The sequence below is a fragment of the Odocoileus virginianus genome, chromosome 7 (assembly GCF_023699985.2).
Source record: "Odocoileus virginianus isolate 20LAN1187 ecotype Illinois chromosome 7, Ovbor_1.2, whole genome shotgun sequence".
In the NCBI taxonomy this organism is placed as follows: Eukaryota; Metazoa; Chordata; class Mammalia; order Artiodactyla; family Cervidae; genus Odocoileus; species Odocoileus virginianus.
In genome coordinates this window covers 3593063-3615557 of record NC_069680.1, presented here as the reverse complement: position 1 = coordinate 3615557, position 22495 = coordinate 3593063, and the positions used below count along the sequence as shown (strand labels likewise).

Below are 22495 nucleotides of genomic sequence, written 5' to 3'. Positions count from 1 at the left end.
TTGCTTTTGAAGCAGTGGTTCTCACCTGGGGCTGATTTTTGCCTCCCAGGGAACATTTGGCAATGTCTGGAGACAATCTGGCTTGTCACAACTTGGGGCAGGAGATGATACCGGCATCTAGTGGGAAGAGGTCAGGGATGATGTTGCTCTACAACAGCCTCAACATAAGGAGTGTCAAGGTTGGAAACCTTGCCCTAAAGAAAGTTATAAGTGTCAGCAACGTTACAACTGTACTTTGGTATTTGAAGAAGTTGGAATATCCTTCAAAGGTCCTTAATAAGTGTAGCTTCTAGATGGTTTAGGCATATCCACAGAGAAGAGCTCCCAAGTACCCTATCAGCATACCTCCCATGCCTTGAAAAGAAAATCAAATAATTGATTTGCTTTCTCTCTCTTTCAAAAATAGTTACAGCACTTTGGTAAGGCAATTGTTCCCAAGATAAAACACAGAAGCTGGGGGGAAGCTTACTGCTTGAAAATAGAGAACCAAGAAAAGCAGAAATCATTTTATGGTTTTATGGTTTCTGCCTCACTTATGACCTTCACCTTGTAAAATCTAGTGGCTTTGCTACATTCTTATTCTTTCTGATATCCCTACAATATCCTTTATTTATTTGGTAGGCAGTATTGAGTGCCTCTTCTTTCCTTCCTTTTTTAAAAAAATATTTATTTATTTATTTGGCTGTGTCAGGTCTCAGTTGCAGCACGAGGGATCTAGTTCCCTGACCAGAGGTTGAAACGGGGTCCCCTGCATTGGGAGCACTGCACCACCAGGGAAGTCCCAAGTGCCTCTTCTTTCTGGTTATGGTCTTGGTGACTCTCTATCACTTGAAGTGTGGGACCACAGCACTGCACATCACCTCATTCAAAATGCAGGCTGTTGCATTTGAGTCAGTTCTAATGAAGTGGATGAACCTAGAGCCTATAATACAGAGTGAAATAAATCAGAAAGAGAAAAACGAATATCATATATTAACACATATATAGGAAATGTAGAAAGATGGTCCTGATGAACCTATCTGTAGGGCAGCAATGGAGACGCAGACACAAACAGACTTGTGGACATGAGGGAGCAGTGAAAGAGAGGGTGGGATGAACAGACAGAGTAGCATGGAAATGTATACACTACCATGTGTGAAACAGATAGCCAGTGGGAATTTGTCTTATGACTCAGGGAGCTCAAACCAGTGCTCTGTGACAACCTAAAGGGGTGGGAGGGAGGTCCCAGAGGGAGAGGACATGTGTATACTTACGGCTGATTCAGGCTGATGTATGCAGAAACCAAAACTATATTGTAAAGCAATTATTCTTAAAATAAATGAATTTAAAAAATGATGCAGGTTCTTGGATTCTATTTCGGACTTATAGAATCTGGATCTTGGTGGGTGGGGTCCAGACAGCTGCTTTAATGATATCCCAGGTGATTCTTATGTACATTAGAGTTTGAGAAGCACTGTTCTTGACACTTGCTATTCAGTGTGGCCCTTGAACCAGGCATAGGCATCATAGGATCACCTGGGAGCTTGGCAGTTTGAGTCACAATCTGCAGATGCTCAAGATCTCAGGTGATTCTTATGACTCTTATGGAGTTGAGTATGAAAAGAGCTGGCCAAGACTACCCTGTGTTTCTTTCTACCCTTATGACTAATATTTTTCTGCTCCCATTGTGGATTCCTTTACTTTATCCTCACCTGAAGGTAAATATTAGAGAAGGAAATGGCAACCCACTCCAGTATTCTTGCCTGGAAAATCCCATGGACAGAAGAGCCTGGTGGGCTACAGTCCAGGGGGTCACAAAAGAGTCGGACACAAATTAGCAACTAAACAGCAACAACAGAGATAAATATATCTTAAAGACTTTAGCTCAGAGATTCTCGACACTGGCTGCCTGTGGGAATTAGCTGGGGAGTTTAAAACCTATTGATACCTGTGTCCCACCCAGGAAAGTTCTGACCTAATTAGTCTGGCATGTGGTCCAGGCATTGGGATGTTCAAAATACCTTCAGGTGACTCTAACCTGGGCAGTTGCAATTAAGAACCTCCATTCCAATCCCTGATCCTCTGCTCTTCTCTCTCCTCTGGATTAAATATCCCTAGGACTTCCCTGTAGTCCAGTGGTTAAGAATTCACCTTACACTGGAGGAAATGTGGGTTTGATCCCTGGTTGGGGAACTAAGATCCCACATGTTGTAAACAACTAAGCCGGTGAGCCTCAACTAGAGACTGAAGATCCTGCATGCAGCAACTAAGACCCGATGCAGCCAAATAATCAATTAAAAAAAAAAAAATCCCAGCACAGCCTTTCAATGTCACCATCACCTCTTTCCTGAACTAAATTTATATCTTAACATCAGAGTCTATTTTGAACTGTCATCTTGTTTTAGACATTGTGCTTGAGCTGCCCCTTGTCTTGTCAAAATCACTTATCCAAATAGGACACACGATCTCCAAGACCCACTATCCCCACTCTGCCTCCCTCTCCACCACAACAAATGGGACCTTCAGCTCTAACCCAGGAGTTGTAACCCAGGAGTCAGTTTTTACCTTCCTTTCCTTTGCTCCTATTTAGAAAATAAAAAATCCCAGTAAACTTCCAATTCTTTTTCCTCTTCATTCTCTCAACTGGTATTTATTAAATACTCCTATGTGCCATGGAGAAGGCATTGGCAACCCACTCCAGTACTCTTGTCTGGAGAATCCCAGGGACGGGGGAGCCTGCTGGGCTGCTGTCTATGGGGTCGCACAGAGTCGGACGACTGAAGTGACTTAGCAGCAGCAGCAGCACTATAATACCAAGCACTCATCTAGGCACTGGGCATGCAGCAATGAACACGATGGACAAAATCACTTTCCTCCTGTAGCTTACATTCTAGTACGTGGGGTGAGAGATAATAAGGCAGATAAACACATGAACTCTATTGCTCTGGCTATGGGAAAAGCACAGCAGGGAAGACTGGTGAGGGAGTCTGTGGACGGAGTGACCATGTAGTACAGTTCTAGGCAAGGGATGCCAGATAAAGTCCCTGAGCAGCTGGTGTATGAATACAGATCTAAAGGCGGTGAGGTAGGGAGCCCTGTGGATACCTCGGGGATATCAGCAGCATAAGATGCAAAGGCCTTGAGTTTTGGAAGTGTAACTGATGTGCTTGAGGAATGGTTGCAGAGTGAAAGAGGACAGTAGCAGGCCAAGGTCACGGAGGAAAGGGGTATTTGCCACTTTGATAGATAGAGCCTGAAAGGTCTTTGTGAGGAGTCTGGCTCCTACTTTGGGTGAGATAAAGTCATTGTAGAGTTTTGTGTTTGTGTGTATGTTTGGTTTTGGCAAAAAAGTGATATGATCTGACTTACATTTTAAAAGAATCTCTCCAGCTGCTGTTTGAAGAGTGGACACAAAGTGGGCAGAGGTGGAAGCAGAGAGACCTCACAGCTCTGGTGTTCATCCAAATGAGAGATGGCTGACAGCATGGACCAGAATGTATTGGAGGTAGTGAGATGTAGACAGATTCTCTATATATGTAGAAAGCAGAACCCATGATGGACTGGGTGTGTGGCAAGAGAGACAGAGAAGTTTGGGCCTGAAAAACTAGAAGAATGGAACTGCAATTTAGGCAGTTGGGGCATATTGTACAAGGTGTAGATTTAGCAAAGAGAGCAGAAGTTCAATTCTGGATAGTTTGAAGTTTGAGATGCCTTTTAAGCCTCCAAGTGGAGATGTCAAATGTCAATTAGAAATTTAAGTCTGGTTTAGGTTGGTGATCTTTGGGAGAATGAATGAAATAAACAAAGGGAGTAAGAGAAGACAAAGAGATTTATTTCTCAGCCCTGGGCACTCCCAACATTCAGAGGTTAGAGAAATGCAACATTCAAGCAACAGATATTTGAGTGTCTGATAGGGGTAGGTCCTGTCCTAAGTGCTGACACTGTATCAGTGAATATGATGTAGGAGGAACAGAAAAAGAGACTGAGGAGTGTCCAGAAGGCAATGAAGCCTCATATTTCCCTCTTTCCAATTGCAAGTATATAGTTGTTAATTTCCACACTCTCATTCTATCCTGGACAATTGCACCAATATCCTATCCAGTCCTCCTGTTGATTTTTTCTGCCGTGATCAGTCCTATCCAGTAAAAACAGATTGACTTCCCCCGCAAACACTACATTCATGAGGTTATTCCCCATCTCAGTAACATGGATGGGTAACCAGGGAAGGTCATTTCTGAACTCTTCTTCCTGCCTTGAACTCTTCTTCCTGCCATTAGAGGCCTCCATGGCTTGGGGTATATATATTGCCTTTTTTCCCACTAACTCTGTCAAAATATGTTGTGCCAAAGAATTGAGGCTTTTGAACTGTGGTGTTGGAGAAGACTCTCAAGAGTCTCTGGGACTGCAAGGAGATCCAACCAGTCAATCCTAAAGAAAATCAGTTCTGAATATTCATTGGAAGGACTGATGCTGAAGCTGAAACTCCAATACTTTGGCCACCTGATGTGAAGAAATGACTCATTTGAAAAGACCCTTATGCTGGGAAAGATTGAAGGCGGGAGGAGAAGGGGATGACAGAGGATGAGACGGATGGTTGGATGGCATCACCGACTCGATGGACATGAGTTTGAGTAAGCTTCGGAAATTGGTGATGGACAAGGAAGCCTGGCGTGCTGCGGTTCATGGGGTTGCAAAGAGTCGGACACGACTGAGCGACTGAACTGAACTGAACTGCAGCTTTAAGAGCTTTCATTGATCTGGTATGATATTTGTTTGTAGATTATGTTTTTTTATTTGCCTGGGATGTCGAGGAAGGGCACAGTGATACAGAAGGAAACCTAACTGATGACAGGATAAAAGAAATGTAAGGAAATTTCCACAATCAATTTGGTCTCTGGGCCCTATCCAAGGTAAACAGCTGTCATTCTTATTTTCTTATTATATACAATGACTTCCATATGGGCTGAATCAGGGAAAGCACTTGTTACACAAAATAACTAACTAGATAGAATTCATTTAACTAGATCAGTGAGGTGAAAGGCAAATGGGGGAGTGTCTTAAGTACTATATAAGCATTATCTTTAGCCTTCATGTTAATCTTACAAAGTAGGATCAATATTGTCATTTTTAAAATATTGTCATTTTAAGAAGGAACGTAAGCCTCATTTGGAGTGGTGGAGTGACCTGCCCTAGTCACACAGCTAGTAAACAGAAGAGCGGGGTCCAGGTTCCTGTGATTATGTCTGGCTGTGGTTCCATGGTCTGAGACAGCAAATCACAGATGTGGCTTCTGGTTCTGCCTCAGTCACTAACACTGAACAGGACACTTGTGTCTCCAGATCCCATGTGCCTCTTCAACAAAATGGGGATAAATTCTACTGACTTCACATGCATGGTGAGCACAAAATGAATTACTGTTTGGAAAGATCTTTGCAAATGTAAATGCTTTGCAACTATAACGGATTATCATTGCTATTTTTATAATTTGTCTTTTCTGGGCCTCAGCTTTCTCTGCCTTAAAATTAAAGGATGGGGGGATTTACTTGGTGGTATAGTTGATAAGTGGAGAAGGCAATGGCAACCCACTCCAGTACTCTTGCCTGGAAAATCCCATGGGTGGAGGAGCCTGGTAGGCTGCAGTCCATGGGGTCGCAAAGAGTCGGACACGACTGAGCAACTTCACTTTCACTTTTCCCTTTCATGCATTGGAGAAGGAAATGGCAACCCACTCCAGTATTCTTGCCTGGAGAATCCCAGGGATGGGGGAGCCTGGTGGGCTGCCATCTATGGGGTCGCACAGAGTTGGACACGACTCAAGTGATTTAGCAGCAGCAGAAGTTGATAAGATCCTCCTGCCAATGCAGGGGACACGGGCTCAAGCCCTGGTCTGGGAAGATTCCACATGCCTTGCAACAACTAAGCCCTTACGCCACAACTGCTGAGCCCTCATTCTAGAGCCTGTGAGCCACAACTACTGAAGCACACATGCCTACAGCCAGTGTTCCCCAACAAGAGAAGCCACCGAAATGAGAAGCACGGCAACAAAGTCAGCACAGCCAAAATAAATAAACAAATAAAAATTATAAAAAAATTAAAGGATGGGATCAGGTGATCTCCAAGGTCATTTTTCATGCTCTAAAATGCTATACTAAACAGTCCTGGGCCACAAAACCAGTTTGGCTTAACAGGGTGCTTCTTTGTGATGAGATGTGCTTTGCTTAATTACTCAGTCATGTCAGACTCTTTGCAACCCCACGAACTGTAGCTCGTCAGGCTCCTCTGTCCATGGGGATTCTCCAGGCAAGAATACTGGAGTGGGTTGCCATGTCCTTCACTGGTGTGATGATATATGATATACCAAAATTTTAACAGTGCCAATAATTATAGCCTCTTAAGTTTGCAAAGGAGCTTGAACTCCTAAGTTTTGTATTTTAACATTAAAGAATAAGATGAGAAATATTACCTTGACACAAGCTAGACTTTAAAAAAATTTATACAGTCAAATCAAATCCCTTTTTATCAAATCAGGAAAAGCAACATAAAAAATATCCTACCAGTCCTGCAGCAACCATCTTAATCTGGAAAAGCAAAACAGTTCTTTTTTCTAGTTTTTTAAAAAAAGTCTATACTTTGTAGTAATCCTGCCCTACTTCATCAGAAATAATTAATGCATTTATCACAAAAAATTTCTCAAGCCACTAAAAGGCAAATTATAAAAAAAGCCAGCCATATCACCCAGAACACCATGGTAACCAGCATCACCAGGGCATGAAGAAAATAGTTGTTAGTCACTAGACTCTAAGCTGGTTGGCAGTCTGGCTTGCTAAGCAACACTACAAAAATAGCAGCGTAACCACCCGTTATCTGGAGGTGACTTCGCTCGGTCTTGAGTCTGGTCCCAGGAGGAACTATTCCAGGTCTGAACACCAACCCCATACCTGAGACTCCCAGCCCAAGCCTAATTAATCATTTATTCAACAAATATTTATTGAAGCCTATTGTACATCAGGCATATGATTCCCAACCTGTGTATTTACTTGGCTTCTCAGTTAAATAGAATGATTTTGTGATGAGCGAGGTGGGGACAGGGATTTGCTTGAGGCTGACTCAAAAAGAACTAGCAGCTGACAGCAGAAGATAGAGAAAAATGAAAGAGCAGAGAACTGATTTATAATGCAGCATAAAATAACTACACTCATGACCATGATCATGCGTCATCAAGAAAAGGTTGTTATATTTAGGATCCTTTATTAAGGCAGGCAGGAATGGGCATAAAACATTTTAGAAATATCACCACCAAAAATGGTTAAACTATACAGTTTTGGCACTTGGAGAGAACATGAATTACGTTTGACAAACGTCTCAATCTGCCTAGTTTCCCATTTTGCTGGAAGAAAAGCAACAATATAATCACGGCTTTAACAGCTTTTGAAGGTCCTCTCGGCTCCCTTTCCTTTTCTCGCTCAAGCTCCTGCCTCAGCTAGAATGTTCTTTCCCTTCATAACTGCATATCAGAGTCCCTCTTCATTCACTTCCTCAGAGAAGTTTTTCCAGATCTTTCCAGGGAATCGGTTCTCTCTAGCAGCCAATCCCCCTCAGCCACCCCATTACCCATAGATGTTGTCTGGATGCCCTTGTCTGTACCCCAGGCTGCTCTGTATCACTTCCATCAGGGCCCTTCCTCTTCTCATGTTCTTGGATATTTATATTCATATCCATCTCCCAGAGCCCTGGTAGCCCAGCATTCTGATAACGTCGATAGAAAGAAGACGGGTCGGCAGAGATGGCGCTTTCCCCACTGGGTGTCAAATGGCCCAGGAACCCTGCAGGACACCCACTTGGCCCTCTTTCCTCAGAGCCTTTGCATGTCTGTTCCCTTCTCCTGGAAAGCTCTGGTGAACTCCTCTCCACCCTTTAGGATTCAGCACAAATATCACTTGGGCAGGGGGTAGTTTATCCTAACCTGTAAGACCAGGTCAGGACCCCCTGTTATATGCTCTCAGAGCTCCCTATACTTTTCCTTCAAATCACTTGTCTTCCTTTGTAATTATTTATTATTAATGTGTATCTCCTTACTTGACTACAAGCACCAGGAAGACTGGAGGCCTCATAGAGAATAATGTCATATGGAAAGGAAGGAAGGGAGGAAGGGAAGAATGGAAGGAAGAATTGAGAAGAATCTAGTTTGGAAAGGAATAGACAGCAGGAAATAGAGGATTGAAATTGTTATTAAAGGTCCAGGAATCTCTAAATATGGGCCTAGAGGTAAACCAGTTTATGAGAGTACTAGAAAAATCTATTCACCACTAAAAAACTAAGATCATGGCATCTGGTCCCATCACTTCATGGCAAATAGAAGGGGAAAAAGTGGAAACAGTGACAGATTTTATTTTTCTTGGGCTTCACAATCACTGAGGACAGTGACTGCAGCCATGAAATTAAAAGATGCTTGCTCCTTGGAAGGAAAGCTGTGACAGACCTGAAAAAGTGAAAGTGAAAAAAATAGTGAAAAAAAAGTAAAAGCTCAGTAGTGTCCAACTCTTTGTGACCCCATGGACTATACAGTCCATGGAATTCTCCAGGCCAGAATACTGGAGCGGGTAGCCTTTCCCTTCTCCAGGGGATATTCCCAACCCAGGGATTGAACCCAGGTCTCCTGCATTGCAGACAGATTCTTTACCAACTGAGACAGACCTAGACAGTTGTATTAAAAAGCAGAGATATCACTTTGCCAACAAAGGTCTGCATAGTCAAAGCTTTGGTTTTTCCAGTAGTCACGAATGGATGTGAATGTCGGACCATAAAGAAGGCTGAGCACAGAGGAACTGATGCTTTTGAATTGTGGTGCTGGAGAAGACTCTTGAGAGTACCTTGGACTGCAAGGAGATCAAACCAGTCAATCTTAAAGGAAATCAGTCCTGAAAATTCATTGAAAGGACTGATGCTGAAGCTGAAACTCCAGTCCTTGCCCACATGATGTGAAGAACCGATTCTTTGGAAAAGACCCTGATGCTAGGAAAGATTGAAGCCAAAAGGATAAGGGGACAACAGAGGTTGAGATGGTGTGATAACATCACCGACTCAATGGACATGAGTTTGAATGAACTCCAGAAGATAGTGAAGGACAGGGCGGCCTGGTATGCTGCAGCTCATGGCGTTGCAAAGAGTTGGACATGACTTAGTGGACGAACAACAATAGAAAAATCTACAGACCCCCTGCCCTCAGACACCAAATGCTTTAAGGGAGCCAAAAACATGACCAAGTGTATCTGGTTGTTAAAAAATAGAATCGAGGTAAGCTACTATGTCCTCCAAGTAAAAGACGACCCACAAAACATGATAAAAAGAGGAAACAGAATTTGATTGCAGTCTGTGGGGTTTAGATTAGATATAAACAGAGACTGATAACAAAGGCTGTTATGTCCTAGAAAGGATAAGTAAATCTAAAAAAAAAAAAAAGTGTGAATTAGACTCTCTCTCAGGTCTTTCAGTGCTCCTTTCAGTTCAGATTCTCTTGTTAGCTGGTATATCTACTGCTAGGCTAAGAAAAAAAGAAGACTACTGCATAGCAATATTAAAATAATCATAATGAAAAGTTGCAAAGAAAGAAATATAAATCAGCAATTTTAGCACCTTGTAGAATTAATTGTTTTCACTTTTCCTTGTTTTCTTTTGTTCTTCCTCCCTGGATATGATGGATTATGCTTTGTTTACTGTTATTCTAATTATTGTTTAGAAGGTAAACATCTTATTCTAAGTTTTACTAATTATTATTTAGCAAATGTTTAACACATTTTAAAGCATTTTACCTCTAATTATATTGGTGAAATATAACTTTGAGTGAAATAACTTTTTATTTTCTCTTATAGAAGACAAAGAAAGGAACATTCATGTTTTGGCAGCTTTTTATAGAATTAAACAGTGGGATGACTATTCTTTCTGCTAAAATAGCTCACAATAGAATTTGGAGTGATGAAGCAAAACACTGACTTTTCAGATTATTCCCCAGTGAAAATATTACACTGTGTGTCTGTGCCAGAAGCACTTACTGGCTGGTTGGATGTTCTTTAGGGAACAAATCATATGCAGTAGACCAAAAATTGAAGTGGACCTCTTTCAGCCCCATAATTGCTGCTCAATGTCTTTCTTGTTCACGACTATATTCCCAAGTCCCACCCAGGTGCCTGACCCAAAGCAGGAATTCAATACATATTAATTGAATGAATGAATGAATCAATCAACGAACAAAGGCCGAGTTTGAAAATAGCAATAGGCCATTTACATAATTTTAGATAGCTATGCTTGCCTACAGATCATGAGTACCCCAACATTACATGGATTTTGCTGTCTTTTGTTTAGGAAGACAGAGCTATATTGTTTAACCAAGTTAGATACTGGAGCTATAGTACCCAGAGGCCTTCAGCTTTGGGACAAAGCTTTTTTCCTTCCCTGTGTTATCTATACAAGACTAGTTATCTCCTAAAAACAATCCAATAAATAGAAGAGTAAACTTTAGAAATTAAGTTCAATAAATTTCTAAGGCTGTGTTTTATGAATTTAGTGTTCCCAAATTATAGAACTCAACTCAAGGAGAGTAACTGTGAAAATAATACCACTTCATCAAAAAACAACTCTTTGGATTAGAATGGGATATTTGATCTCTGGAAGAAGGTAAGACCAGAGGGTTTTTCTTTTTCTCCTGTTTAAGAATTTGATTAATGTTGTTATTATATGCAACATATTTTTAACATGACAAAATATTAAAAGTTATTATTTCAGGACAGTAGAATGATTATCTTCTGATGATTTTCATACTTTGTTCTACAGTTTTCAATTTTCTAGAGTGAATAAGTATAGAAACTTAAAACTTTAGTAAAAATTTTGTAAACGCAAAACAACCCTATCATAATCACTCTCTTCTCCATAGTCTCATTGCATATTAGTCTTTCTATTATTTCATTTTTGCTTTCTCTGGTGGCTCAGCTGGTAAAGAAGCTACCTGCAATGTGGGAGACCTGGGTTCAACCCCTGGGTTGGGAAGATCCCCTGGAGAAGAGAATGGCTACTCACTTCAGAATTCTGGCTTGGAGAATTCCGTTGACTGTATAGTCTATGGGGTTGCAAAGCGTTGAACATGACTGAGTGACTTTCACTTTCACATTTGCTTTAATGATTTATGTACAGGTCTGTCTTATCCACATAACTTACATGCTAAGCTATGACTTGTGAAATGTAATATTGTAGGAAGTTGGGGGGAAAGACCAGTCCAGGCTGCCTTCTAGCTTTTCAAAGGCGAAAGCTATTTTCTCACTAGGCTGAAGGCTCCTTGAGAGGAGGTATTGTCTCATATACCCAACTCTTAGCACAGTGTTTGAAAAGGGCTAAATAATTGTTACCTAAAGAAGTAAAGAAACATAATGCTGCTGCTGCTTAGTTGCTTCAGTCGTGTCTGACTGTGCAACCCTATGGACTGTAGCCTGCCAGGCTCCTCTGGTCCAGGGATTTCTCCAGGCAAGAATACTGGAGTGGGTTGCCACACCCTCCATCACCGTGAGAGGGTAACAGGCAGGAAGGCCAGGGGTCTCCAAACAGAAGAAATAGGCTGCAAGTGTCAGACATTTTTATCTCTCTTAAACTGCAGGAGGAACCAAACATGATATTTTTTTTTTTCCTTCTCTATACAAATTTAAAAGGAGTTTTCTCTTAAAATACTGCGTTGCCATGACACCTGGTTTCACCTGAAGCTAACTATTCTCAAAACCTTGAGTTAACCAACACATTTTTCTTATGGAAATGTTTGTCTTAAGTATGTTAATGTGCTATGCATTTACCCCAGACTCTCTAAATTCTGCCAAAAGGCTCAGAAACTACTTGACAGACCAGTATGTTATACTCAGATATTGTTCCCCTAATCTATGTAAACGAAACTATTTGTTTGGTAATCTGCCCTTCTACAAGATTCAAGTCAATTGTTTTATGGCCTGGGATGAATTATCTGGTGCCAAGATTATCACAAAATGCAATTTATGGATGAGGGGCCTGGTGCCATTCTGAGTTTTAAGACATTCCATTTAAGACATTCTTTCATTAACAGACTGCTAGTGACTATATAACATGCAGCTGAAGACTAGCAGGGGGGTACTCTTTCTGCCCCCTTCTGATGACTGTGTCAGAAGCTTTCTCTATCTCCTTTATACTTCATTAAAACTTTATTACACAAAAGCTCTGAGCGATCCAGCCTTGTCTCTGGCCCCGGATTGAATTCGTCTCCTCTGGAGGCCAAGAATCCCAGCGTCTTATGGTTCAGCAACAACCTTTCAACGGGATCTTCCCAACCCAGGGATCGAACCTGGCTCCTGCATTGCAGGTAGATTCTTTTACCACTGAGCAACCAGGGAAGCTCAAAGAAACGAATACATAACACGTTCCCCCAACATTTAGACTTTGACTTTGTCCTTCGGCATGGTCCAAAGTGATTGGACGGAAGGTAATGAATGATTCATTTACTAGAGCTCTGCAGATCCCTTCCGTTATATTCAAGCTTAACTCCTTCCAGTCATTCATTCAGTCATTCAATAAAGACTTATTGAAAACTTACTGTGTCATATCCATTGTTAGGTGCTACAGCTACAAAGGTAGATATGACAGCCTCTGTCCTCCAGATGCTCTTTATATGGATGGGTGACACTTTTCAACAGATACTATAATACCCCATTAATTCAATAATGGAGATACTGAAGAATTAATTAAGTTGGCCAAATCTGAGGTTGACAGGAGAAGTTTCGCAGGGGAGGTGGCCCTTGTGCTGTGTGCTAAAGGAGGGGCTAGAGTAGGAATTGGGCTTCCCTGGTGGCCTACATGGTAAAGAATCTGCCTGCAATGCAGGAGACCAGGGTTTGATCACTGGGTCAGGAAGATCTCCTGGAGTAGGAAATGGCAACCCACTCCAGTATATTTGCCTGGAGTAGGGATTAGTTGGGTGATGTATGTTTCTGTCAAAGAGGACAGCATGAGTAAAGGGACAAAGGCAAGAAATAGCACAGTGTGGCCATGAAGTTTGGCCTTGCTGGAGCATAAAGCTGTGGGAGTGATGAGTCTGCAGGGGAGGGCTGGGAGCAGGTCCTAAGGACACAGTTTAGACTTCATCCTGCAGGCAGTGGGGAGGACTGCAGAAGTGTTTGAAGCAGAGGATGATGACACCAGGGATTATTTATTGGCTCCAGAGAGGATGGATTTGAAGGTTAAAAAAAAAATTTGGAGGATGTAGAACTTCTCAGGAGGCATTTGCACAAATGAGTATGTAATAGATTTGTGTTTATATTTAGTAATCAGAGCTAACATTTATTTAGCACTTATTATATGACAGTTAATAAATAAGCTGTATTATGCAATATTGTCTTGCTGCAGCTGCAATATTGTCTTAATATTATCTTAATATATCAAATAATCCTGACTCAGAGGCTCTGTATCAACCTAGAGGGATGGGACGGGGAGGGAGATGGGAGGGAGGTTCAAAAGGGAGGGGATATAGGTATACCTATGGCTGATTCATGTTGAGGTTTGACAGAAAACAAAATTCTGTAAAGCAACTACCCTTCAATAAAAAAATAAAGTAAAAAATAATCCTATTATTACCCTAATGAAGCAAAGAGTTAAATAAATTGCCCAAGGCCAGGATGCAACCTAGAGCGGTCTGGTACCAAAGCTTATGCTATTAATTCCTATCTCATTTGTTTAATTTCTGTCTCCTGTATTAGTATGAAAGCTCCATTCAGACAGGGGTCCTATTGGTAGTAATCTCCACTGTGCCTACACAATATTATTTATTGAATAAAATTAAAGAATAACCTAAGCAGAATAAATAGTGGACTAAGGTATGCATAGGTATTCAATAAAAGAAATATGCAATATTAGCAAAATTTTGCAGACTTTGTTCAAATATGGGGCTGACTTTGGAGATTATTATGGACTGAATGCTTGTGTCCTTTCCCCTCTCCAAATTGACATGTTGATGCCCCAACCCTCAGTGGGCCTCTAAGGTTCAATAAGATCAGAAGGGTGGGGTCCTAATCCAAAAGAATTGGTAATTTCATGAGAAGAAGAGAGACCAGAGCTGTTTCTCTGTCTCCCTGTGTGTGTGCACTAAGGAAAGGCCACGTGAGGACACAGTGAGAAAGTAGCTGTCGGCAAGCCAGGAAGACAGCTCTTATCAGAGACCAAATCAGTTGGAACCTCGATCTTGAACTTCTCACCTCCAGAAAAGTGAGAAAATAAATTTCTGTTGTTTAAGCCATTCAATTTGACATCTGTTGTGGCAGCCTGAAATCACTGTGGCAGACAGTGATTAATAAGATGAGGGTGAGGGGAAGGAGAGAATTTCTAGCCTGGTAGCCTGTGGGCGCAGTGGTGCTGCTAACTGGGGTAGAGAACCCGGGAAGAGGAAAGATTGGTCATGGTCAATGGAACAACACTAATTATTCTGTACTTAAAGTTCACCTCACTCAAAAATAATTGAGTGAGAAATAAAACTGAAATCAGCCATTTAAGATAATTTATTTAATAAATATTTATTCAATGATATTTGAATAATGTCTTGTCATATGGCCAGGGCTTTCCTGGTGGCTCAGCAGTAAAGAATTTGCCTGCCAGCGCAGGAGATGTGGGTTCGATCTCTGGGTTGGGAAGATCCCATGAAGAAGGATATGGCAATCCACTCCACTATTCTTGCCTGGAGAATTCCATCGACAGAGGAGCCTGGCTGGCTATAGTCCATGGGGTCACACAGAATCAGATATGACTTAGTGACTAAACAACAACAAGAAGTAGTAGTCATGAGGGCCACTGTGTTTGTTCTGAGCACATAAAGTAAGTAAGATTCATTCTCCGCCCTCAAGGAATTAACGGTCTAGTGGGGAGAAATATTGTTCCATTTTGTAAAGCTAGCATGCTTGCTTTCCTTTCCCCCACTTCTAAAGACTTGGAACTCCTAAGAAATGTATAGAGAAAATCTTAAACGGATATGAGCTTTGGAGTCACAAGACCCAGACTTGAATCTGGGTCTTGGAATATACCAACCAGGTGAGTGATGATCTTAGGCAGAGCAAGTAACTCTTCCAATTCTTATGGTCCTCACCTACACCTGCAGAGTTGTTTTACGGATAAAAGAGGTAGAAATTTTTTGTAAAATGCATATTAGCAATTAATGTAATTATAAAAAGCTACATTTCCAATCTGCAGAAACAAGAGGTGAATCATGGGCAGCAAGTCTGAAGTGAAAGACCAGCTTTGAACTCTTGGGATGGCAGGAGTTTGGGGATGGGAAGTATAATAAGACGTGTGGTGGGGAAAAAATAGGCTTTCGGGGCCTTCAATCTGGTTCAAATCATGATTCAGGCAATTATTAGCTCTGGAAAGTTGAGCAAGTCATGTAATCAGTCTGAGCTCTAGTTTCTTCATCTGTAAAATGGAGTTAATAATTCTTACCCAGGAGGGTTGTTCTGAGTATATAAAGAGCTTGGCGTGGTGCCTAGTAGAGCTGTCGCTCAATTAATTGGTAACTGTTGTTCCTATTAAAATGACCATTTTCCTCTCCTACCTCCTACGGGGTTTATTTAGGCGGTTAAATTACCTGAAGTACAAGGGAGTGAGGTAAATGGAAGGGCTGTTATGACTTGACTAAAATGTTATTTTTAAAAGTAAAGAAAGACAGTTCAATTCAGTTTTCCTCTCCTAACCTATGATGGAAACAGAACTCTTATAAAAAAATGACCACTGTATTATATGGCTTGGAGCCAGAGAACACCTACCTTAATAATTATACCTTATATTTATTCTATTCTAAGTTAATCTACCAATCATTGTTTTTTTTTTCATTTATTTTTATTAGTTGGAGGCTACCAATCATTGTTAATAAGAATCTCATAAGGCAATGCTTCTCAAAATTTAATGTACACGTGAGTCTCTTGGGGACTTGCTAAAATGCAGATTTTTATTCAGTGGATTTGCAGTAAAGCATGAAAATCTGCATTTCTATAAAGGTCCCAAGTGAGGCCCATGCTTCTGGTTCATGGACCACACTTTGAGGAAGGAGGGAGGTTCTAAGGGGGCGTGGAAATATCTTCCTTGGTGTAACTACCTGCTTCTCTTTGGAGATCTACCTAATTGCAAACTAAGCACTTGCTGATAGAACACTACCAGGCCTTTTTAAGACCAGATTTAGAAATTCTGCAACAAGACTCATATCTGAGCAATACTGACTTTTTCAAGCAGCCTACTATGTGCGAGGAACAGTGCAAGGTGCCAGAGATACAGTGGTTAGAAAGGCACAATTTCTGCTTCAGGAGACTGCCTTTATTCTAACACTGTCCTCCCTTGGAGACTGTTATCTTTCTTAGGGCAATCTTATTGTCTCCCCTGTTCCCTAGCTCTATATAGATGCCCAGTAAATAATTAATGAATAAATGAGTTCCCAGGAATTTCATTAAAAATGTTGTCTGGCAGAGAAAGGCAAATGCTGTATGATATCACTTACATGTGGAATCTAAAAAATAAAACAAACTAGTGAATATAACAAAAAGAAACAAGATTTATAGATATGGAGAATAAACTGGGGTTACCAGTGGGGAGAAAAAAGAGAGAGGGGGCCCCATAGGGGTAGGGGACTAACAGGTACAAACTATTATGCATAAAATAAATAAGCTACAAGGATATATAGTGCAAAACAAGGACTACAGCCAATATTTTACAATTACTATAAGTGGAATGTAATCTGTAAGAATTGTGAATCACTATGTTATATGCCTGAAACTTATATAATATTGTATATCAACTATACCTCAATAAAAACAAATCTTGTCTAGCAGTGCAGGACAATGAACACTATCTTGGCTATCACATGTAGAAAATGAAAGTTGCTCAGTCACGTCTGATTCTTTGAGAGCCCATGAATCCACCAGGCTCCTCTGTCCATGGAATTCTCTAGGCAAGAATACCTTGCCTAGAGAGTGAGCTGCCATTCCCTTCTTCAGGGGATCTTCCTGACCCTGGGATTGAACCCACGTCTCCTGCACTGGCAGGTGGATTCTTTACCATCTGAGTCACCAGGGAAGCCCAATCACATGTAAGAGGTGGTTAAATTAAAAGGGCTGATAGGGTGGGCCTTAGGGCTTCCCAGGCGGCTCAGTGGTAAAGAATCTACTTGCCAATGCAAGAGCCGAGAGTTCAATTCCTGGGCTGGGAAGATTCCCCTGGAGCAAGAAATAGCAACCCACTCCAGTATTCTTGTCTGGAAAATCCTATGCAGGAGCCTGGTGGACTCCAGTCGATGGGGCTGCAAAAGAATTGGACACGACTTAGCGACCAAACAACAACAACAAGGGTGAGCCTTAATCCAGTCTGACTGGTGTCCTTATAAGAAGAGACTCACACACACACAGAGACTCCAGAGCACACACACCAAGCAGCCACTATGTAAGGGCACAGCAAGAAGGCCACCATCTGCAAGCCAAAGACAGTGGCTCCAGAAGAAATCAAGCCTGAAGACACCTTAATCTTGGACTTTCAGCCTCCAGAACTATGAGATAATAAATTTCTGTTGTTTAAGCCACTCAGTCTATGGTATTTTGTTATGGCAACCCTAGTAAACTAACACAAATTCTCATAACTTTTATGCCCAGAACCAAGACTCCATTCTGGAGGGTACATAAAATGTCAGAAAAATACTGAGACTGGATGGATGAACCTCCAAGTGCAGTGGGATTCAGTCATGGAGGGATTGGGGGGAGACCGAAGAGGGTGAGATAGTAGCCCAGATTGGGTTAAAACAGCTGCAATATATGTACATTTCCTTTCCCTTCTCATGATACCAACACAAAATGTAGGATTGTTCTCTCTTCAAATCTGAGATTGAAAGTAGCTTTTTTGACTTTTTCCTCCTTCTCAGGTTATGTTTTGATATTCAATACAATTTTACTTGTTTAAAAATATCGTGGCAGGAGGAAGACCACAGATTTCTCTCTGAATGCAAATTCTTCATATACAAAGAGTACCTGTGCTGATAAAATAGGTAATGAGACTGAATTTTTGACAAACAAAAATATATCAGAAACATGCAGTCAAGTGAGATTTCTGCTAGCCACAGGGAGCTACATTTGCAAGCAGATTCTAAAGTCAAGGGATTATTTTTTTGCTTTGTTTTTTTTTTTCAATAAACATGCCAACTCATATGTATAGATGAATGCCTCTTTTGAAATTCTGGGAGGTTCTACACTTATTCTAACTGTGTCACTGTTTTCAAATCATTTCTTCAATTGCTTTAAGGGTCTGTGAGATGGTCTTCTGAAAGCTCTCAATGGTGACTCGTGAAGGTAGATTTGACTTTCAAAAACAACCCAGGGTCCTTCTGGGTCAACTCTGGTTAACTAGGGGGACCAGTCAAACTTTAATGTCAAGAGGATCAGCTCTAAAGTTTCCAGGCTGATTTTTCTTCAGTGAATCATTCTCAACCTCAGAAGACAGTTTCCAAAGGCAAACCCCAGACATGTAGTAAACATGTTACAGGCATGACAACAAGGGCAGGGGATGTGACCGCTCTGAAGGAAACTCCATTCATTTGGATATGCAAGTTTTTTAGTGGTTTCCTTTACCAGAATATTTCCTCAGGTCTAGATCTACTTTTCTTCATGAGACCACAGTTTCTGGAAGTCCAAGGATGTCACTGCGTTAGTTAACTTTTAATCTCCAACCTGGGTACTTGGTCTGTGTCCAAGGCACAGCTGATGGAAAGATCAATATGGGGGAAGAATAGCTAAGATGCCTGGGGCTTGCTCTATGTGATTCAAAGGGCAAAACTAGGACCCAGAAAAAAGCTCTGGAGACATAAATTTCTGCTCCTCCTAAGAAATTCATTGTCAGCAGCTGGAGCTGTCCAGCAATGGAGTTTGCTCTGGAATAGGAAATGGTGAACTTCCACCCAGAGCGCATAGTTCAAGGCAAAGACACTTGTTACAGGAACCTTTAGAGGTTTCTCCTGCAATGGGGTGCTATGCAGTGTCCACCAAGGACTAGCCCCTGAGTTCTACCTGCACAATAACTGACAACTGGTGGGCCCTGAAAAATACTGGAATGGAATGAATGAGGCATGCAGTGAATCTTGTGAACCACATAAAGGGGAAGAAGCAGGAACTCAATCAGCCTCAAGGAAGGTAGAGAGAAGTGCAATGAAAAGACCCAGGAAGCCATGCGGTAGGACCTTCCTCGAGTTTTTGGTTCCATAGGAGAGAAGCTGCTCTGGGTACCTGAAGCCTCACGTGTTTACGAAAGTCCATGCGGGGGTCGCACCGAGTCGGGCACGACTGAGCACGCAAGCACTCCCATATTTTAAAGGGGGGAGGAGTGGAGGGAGGAGATAGACCACATGCTCACCCTTCTTAAATTCCTCCAGCACCGTGTCCAGCCGGGTGTCGTTGAAGACGCAGTGTAGGGGCCGGTTGTAGAAGCGGGTGACGGTGAGAAGCGGCGTGCAGTCGTCGGGGTCCACGAAGGCCAAGTCCTTGACAAACAGAATGTCCACAATGTTGTGCCGCTGGTCGCCCTCGTATACGGGGATGCGCGTGTAACCGCTGCGCAGGATCTCGGAGACGGTCGCGAAATCCAGCACCGCGTCGGAGCGCAGCATGAAGCAGTCCCCGAGGGGGGTCAGCACCTCCTCCACCACCTTGGTGCGCAGCTCCAGGGCGCCCTGGATGATGTTGAGCTCCTCTTTGACCAGGTCGCTGTAAGGGTCCGCGGCTCGCAGCGTCTCCAGCAGCTTTTCCCGCGTGTAGAAGGTGCTGATCTCCTGGCGCAGCGCCCAGTCGAGCAGGCGGCCCAGTGGGTAGCACACGGGGAAGGCGGCCGCCATCAGAAGCCGGGTCAGGCACACGCTGTGCGAGGCGATGGCCAGCCCGTGCCGCGAACACACGGAGTAGGGGCAGATCTCGGCGCCCAGGAACACCGCGCCGGTGCACACGAGCGCCGGCAGCCACGGGAAGTGAATTCCCGCGTCGCCGTAGTCCTCCCCGGTGCCCCCGACGCCCGGCGGCAGCGAGGCGTACAGCCAGCCCGCCAGGGCCGCGTTGGCTCCGGCTTGGCCCAGGAGCAGGGTGCAGAGCAGATGGGTCCCCCTGCCGCGCACGGCCTGCACTCGGCGCGCCTGCTCCTGCTCGGCGGCCGAGCCGCTGTTCCGCAGCACCCGTAACTCCACCGGGTCCAGCGAGAGCAGGCTCAGGCGTAGGCCGCTGAACAGGGCAGACAGGGCGAGCAGCAGGAGTGCTCCGAGCGCCCGCAGCCAGGCGGGGGGCAGCAGGTCCCCGCCGGGGCCGTACAACCGCGGGCGGACGCGCAGCAGGAAGCCGCCGGCGGCGCCGTGGTGGTGCCAGGCGCGCCCGTCCCAGGCGCACAGGGAGAAGAGCTTCCCGCCACCGCCCGCGCCGCCTCGCTCCGCCTCGCCCTTGCGGAGTTCCCGCACCCGCACCTGGACTAGGGCTGAGCCCGCCACGCCTCCCGGGCGCAGGGGCCCCAGGACCTCCACGTCCGATGCCCAGTCGCTCTGCTCGCGGCAGCGCTGCGGCCCCGGGGGGCGCGTGGGCACAGCGCTGGGCGCCGCGCCGCTCCCTCCCGGAGGCTCCTCGATAAACACGAGTCGTGGAGCCCAGTCGCCGGTGCTGTTCTCCCCCGGGGAAAAGGTGGGTGCAGGTACCGGCGCCGCGGGCGCCGCGGGCCCGGGCTGGAAATAGACTCGCAGGAGGAAGCTGGTGCCTTCCGCGGCGCGCAGGGTGCCCCCCTCTAGGGACACGCGGCCTCCGGCGGTGTCCTCGGGCCGCAGGCCCAGTAGCCAGGCCGCGGCGGCCGGGGGCCGAGGGGATAGGGAAAAGAAGAGCAGGAGCACAGCGCCCCGGCTGCAGCAGTCTCGGAGCCTGACACCCACCGCTGCAGCGGCCGCCGCCATCCTGCACCCGGCGCGGTTGCACGTGATACTGCAGAAAGCCGAAGGAGAGCTGGAGGGAGGAGGAGCCGAAGCCGGGAACCCGGCCCCGGGCAGGTCACCACGTGTACGTCCCCCCGCTCGCGTGAGCCGGAGGCCGTGGGGGTTCAGACCCAGCCCGGGCCGTGGCTCCCCACGGGAAGCTGGAGATGGTCATGCATCATTGCACTGTGATCCCGACCCACTTGGGTACTCAGAGTCGCAGCCTAGGGAAAGCTGGGTCTTGAAGCATGGCCTCCTACTAGAGCATTAGGGCGCCCCTGGGCGAACTCCTACCCGGCAGTAATTTCCTGCTGGTCCTTCCCCTTTACCATTGGCCAGGGAAATTTCCCAGCAATTCGCCTCTCCTCCTGCCTCTTGCGTTCCCCCTCCTGGTCAAAAGATATTCTGGAGACAAGTCTTGAATCTGTGTGTTTGTCTCAATTTCAGCTGACCTTTCATGTTTTAAAAATTTACAGATTACTTAGGTTAAATCCTTTTTAAGATCTCAGTGTCCATTGATTGGAAATTGTGGAATGAAGCTATGATTCCACTGTGTGATGGAATACTATGCAGCAGGAAAAATAATGATGTGGCTCCACATGTTTGTGATATGGAAATACCTCCAAAGTACTAGTTGAAATATCAAGGTGCAGAGCAGTGTGTGTCATATGCTACTGTTTGTATTAAAAATATGTACGTATAAACGTTTATGTACACATATACATATATAAAGTAATAGATTTAATATGCAGAGGATACACAAGAACTTTGTAATAGTGTTCAACTCAGGGGAGCAACTATAATACAATGCCAAAAGCAGGAAATTGGCATTGAAGAGTTTTGTCTCATTTTACCGCATGTATAGATTTATATAATCATTGCTGAATCAAAATGCAGAACTATTCTATCACCATAAAGAGCCGGGAGGGAGACTTTTTACTGAATTCCTTGTATTGTTTGAACTTACCATGGGCTTGTTACCTTATCTTACTTTGCATTTTGAAAAAAAATTATATAGTAAAATTCATCTCCTGGTGTACTATTCTGTGAGTTTTGACATATGTTCATTTAATGACCACAATAAATACTAGTGCCATGGGGACTTCCTGGCAGTCCAGTGGCTAAGAATCTTCCTTGTAATGCAGAGGACGTGGGTTCTAAGATCCCACATGCTGTGGAGCAACTAAGCCAGCATAATTTAGCTACTGACCCCCTGCACTCTGGGGCTCACTGGGTGCAACAAAATATCCCACATGAAACAAGTGGCAACTAAGACCGGAGGCAGCCAAATAAATAAATATTTAAGAAAAAAAATAGTGCCATCACCTCCAACTTTCACTCTTTTTCTTTGTGGTTAACTCTGCGCCCCCCCACCTCTATTTATCATCTAGCAGCTACTAATCTGATTTGTTGTCTCCAATAGTTTTATTTTCCAGAATGTCATATTAATGAAATAATACAGAATATGGCCTTCTGGCTCTAGCTTCCTTTACTTACTTAGCAATATGCAGT

General features: G+C 43.7%; 1 protein-coding gene across 2 annotated transcripts in view; it reads right to left on the bottom strand.

Annotated features, from left to right (window-relative positions):
• The window catches only part of CNNM1 (cyclin and CBS domain divalent metal cation transport mediator 1), a 65177-nt gene extending 43824 nt beyond the window's left edge, over nt 1-21353 (bottom strand). For both annotated transcript variants that reach the window (XM_070470010.1, XM_070470011.1), the window contains exon 1: nt 19402-21353. In XM_070470010.1, the coding sequence (XP_070326111.1) occupies nt 19402-20965 (1564 nt within the window). In that variant the 5' untranslated portion in view covers nt 20966-21353. The remainder of the gene's footprint in view (nt 1-19401) is intronic.
• Nucleotides 21354-22495: the final 1142 nt, after the last annotated feature.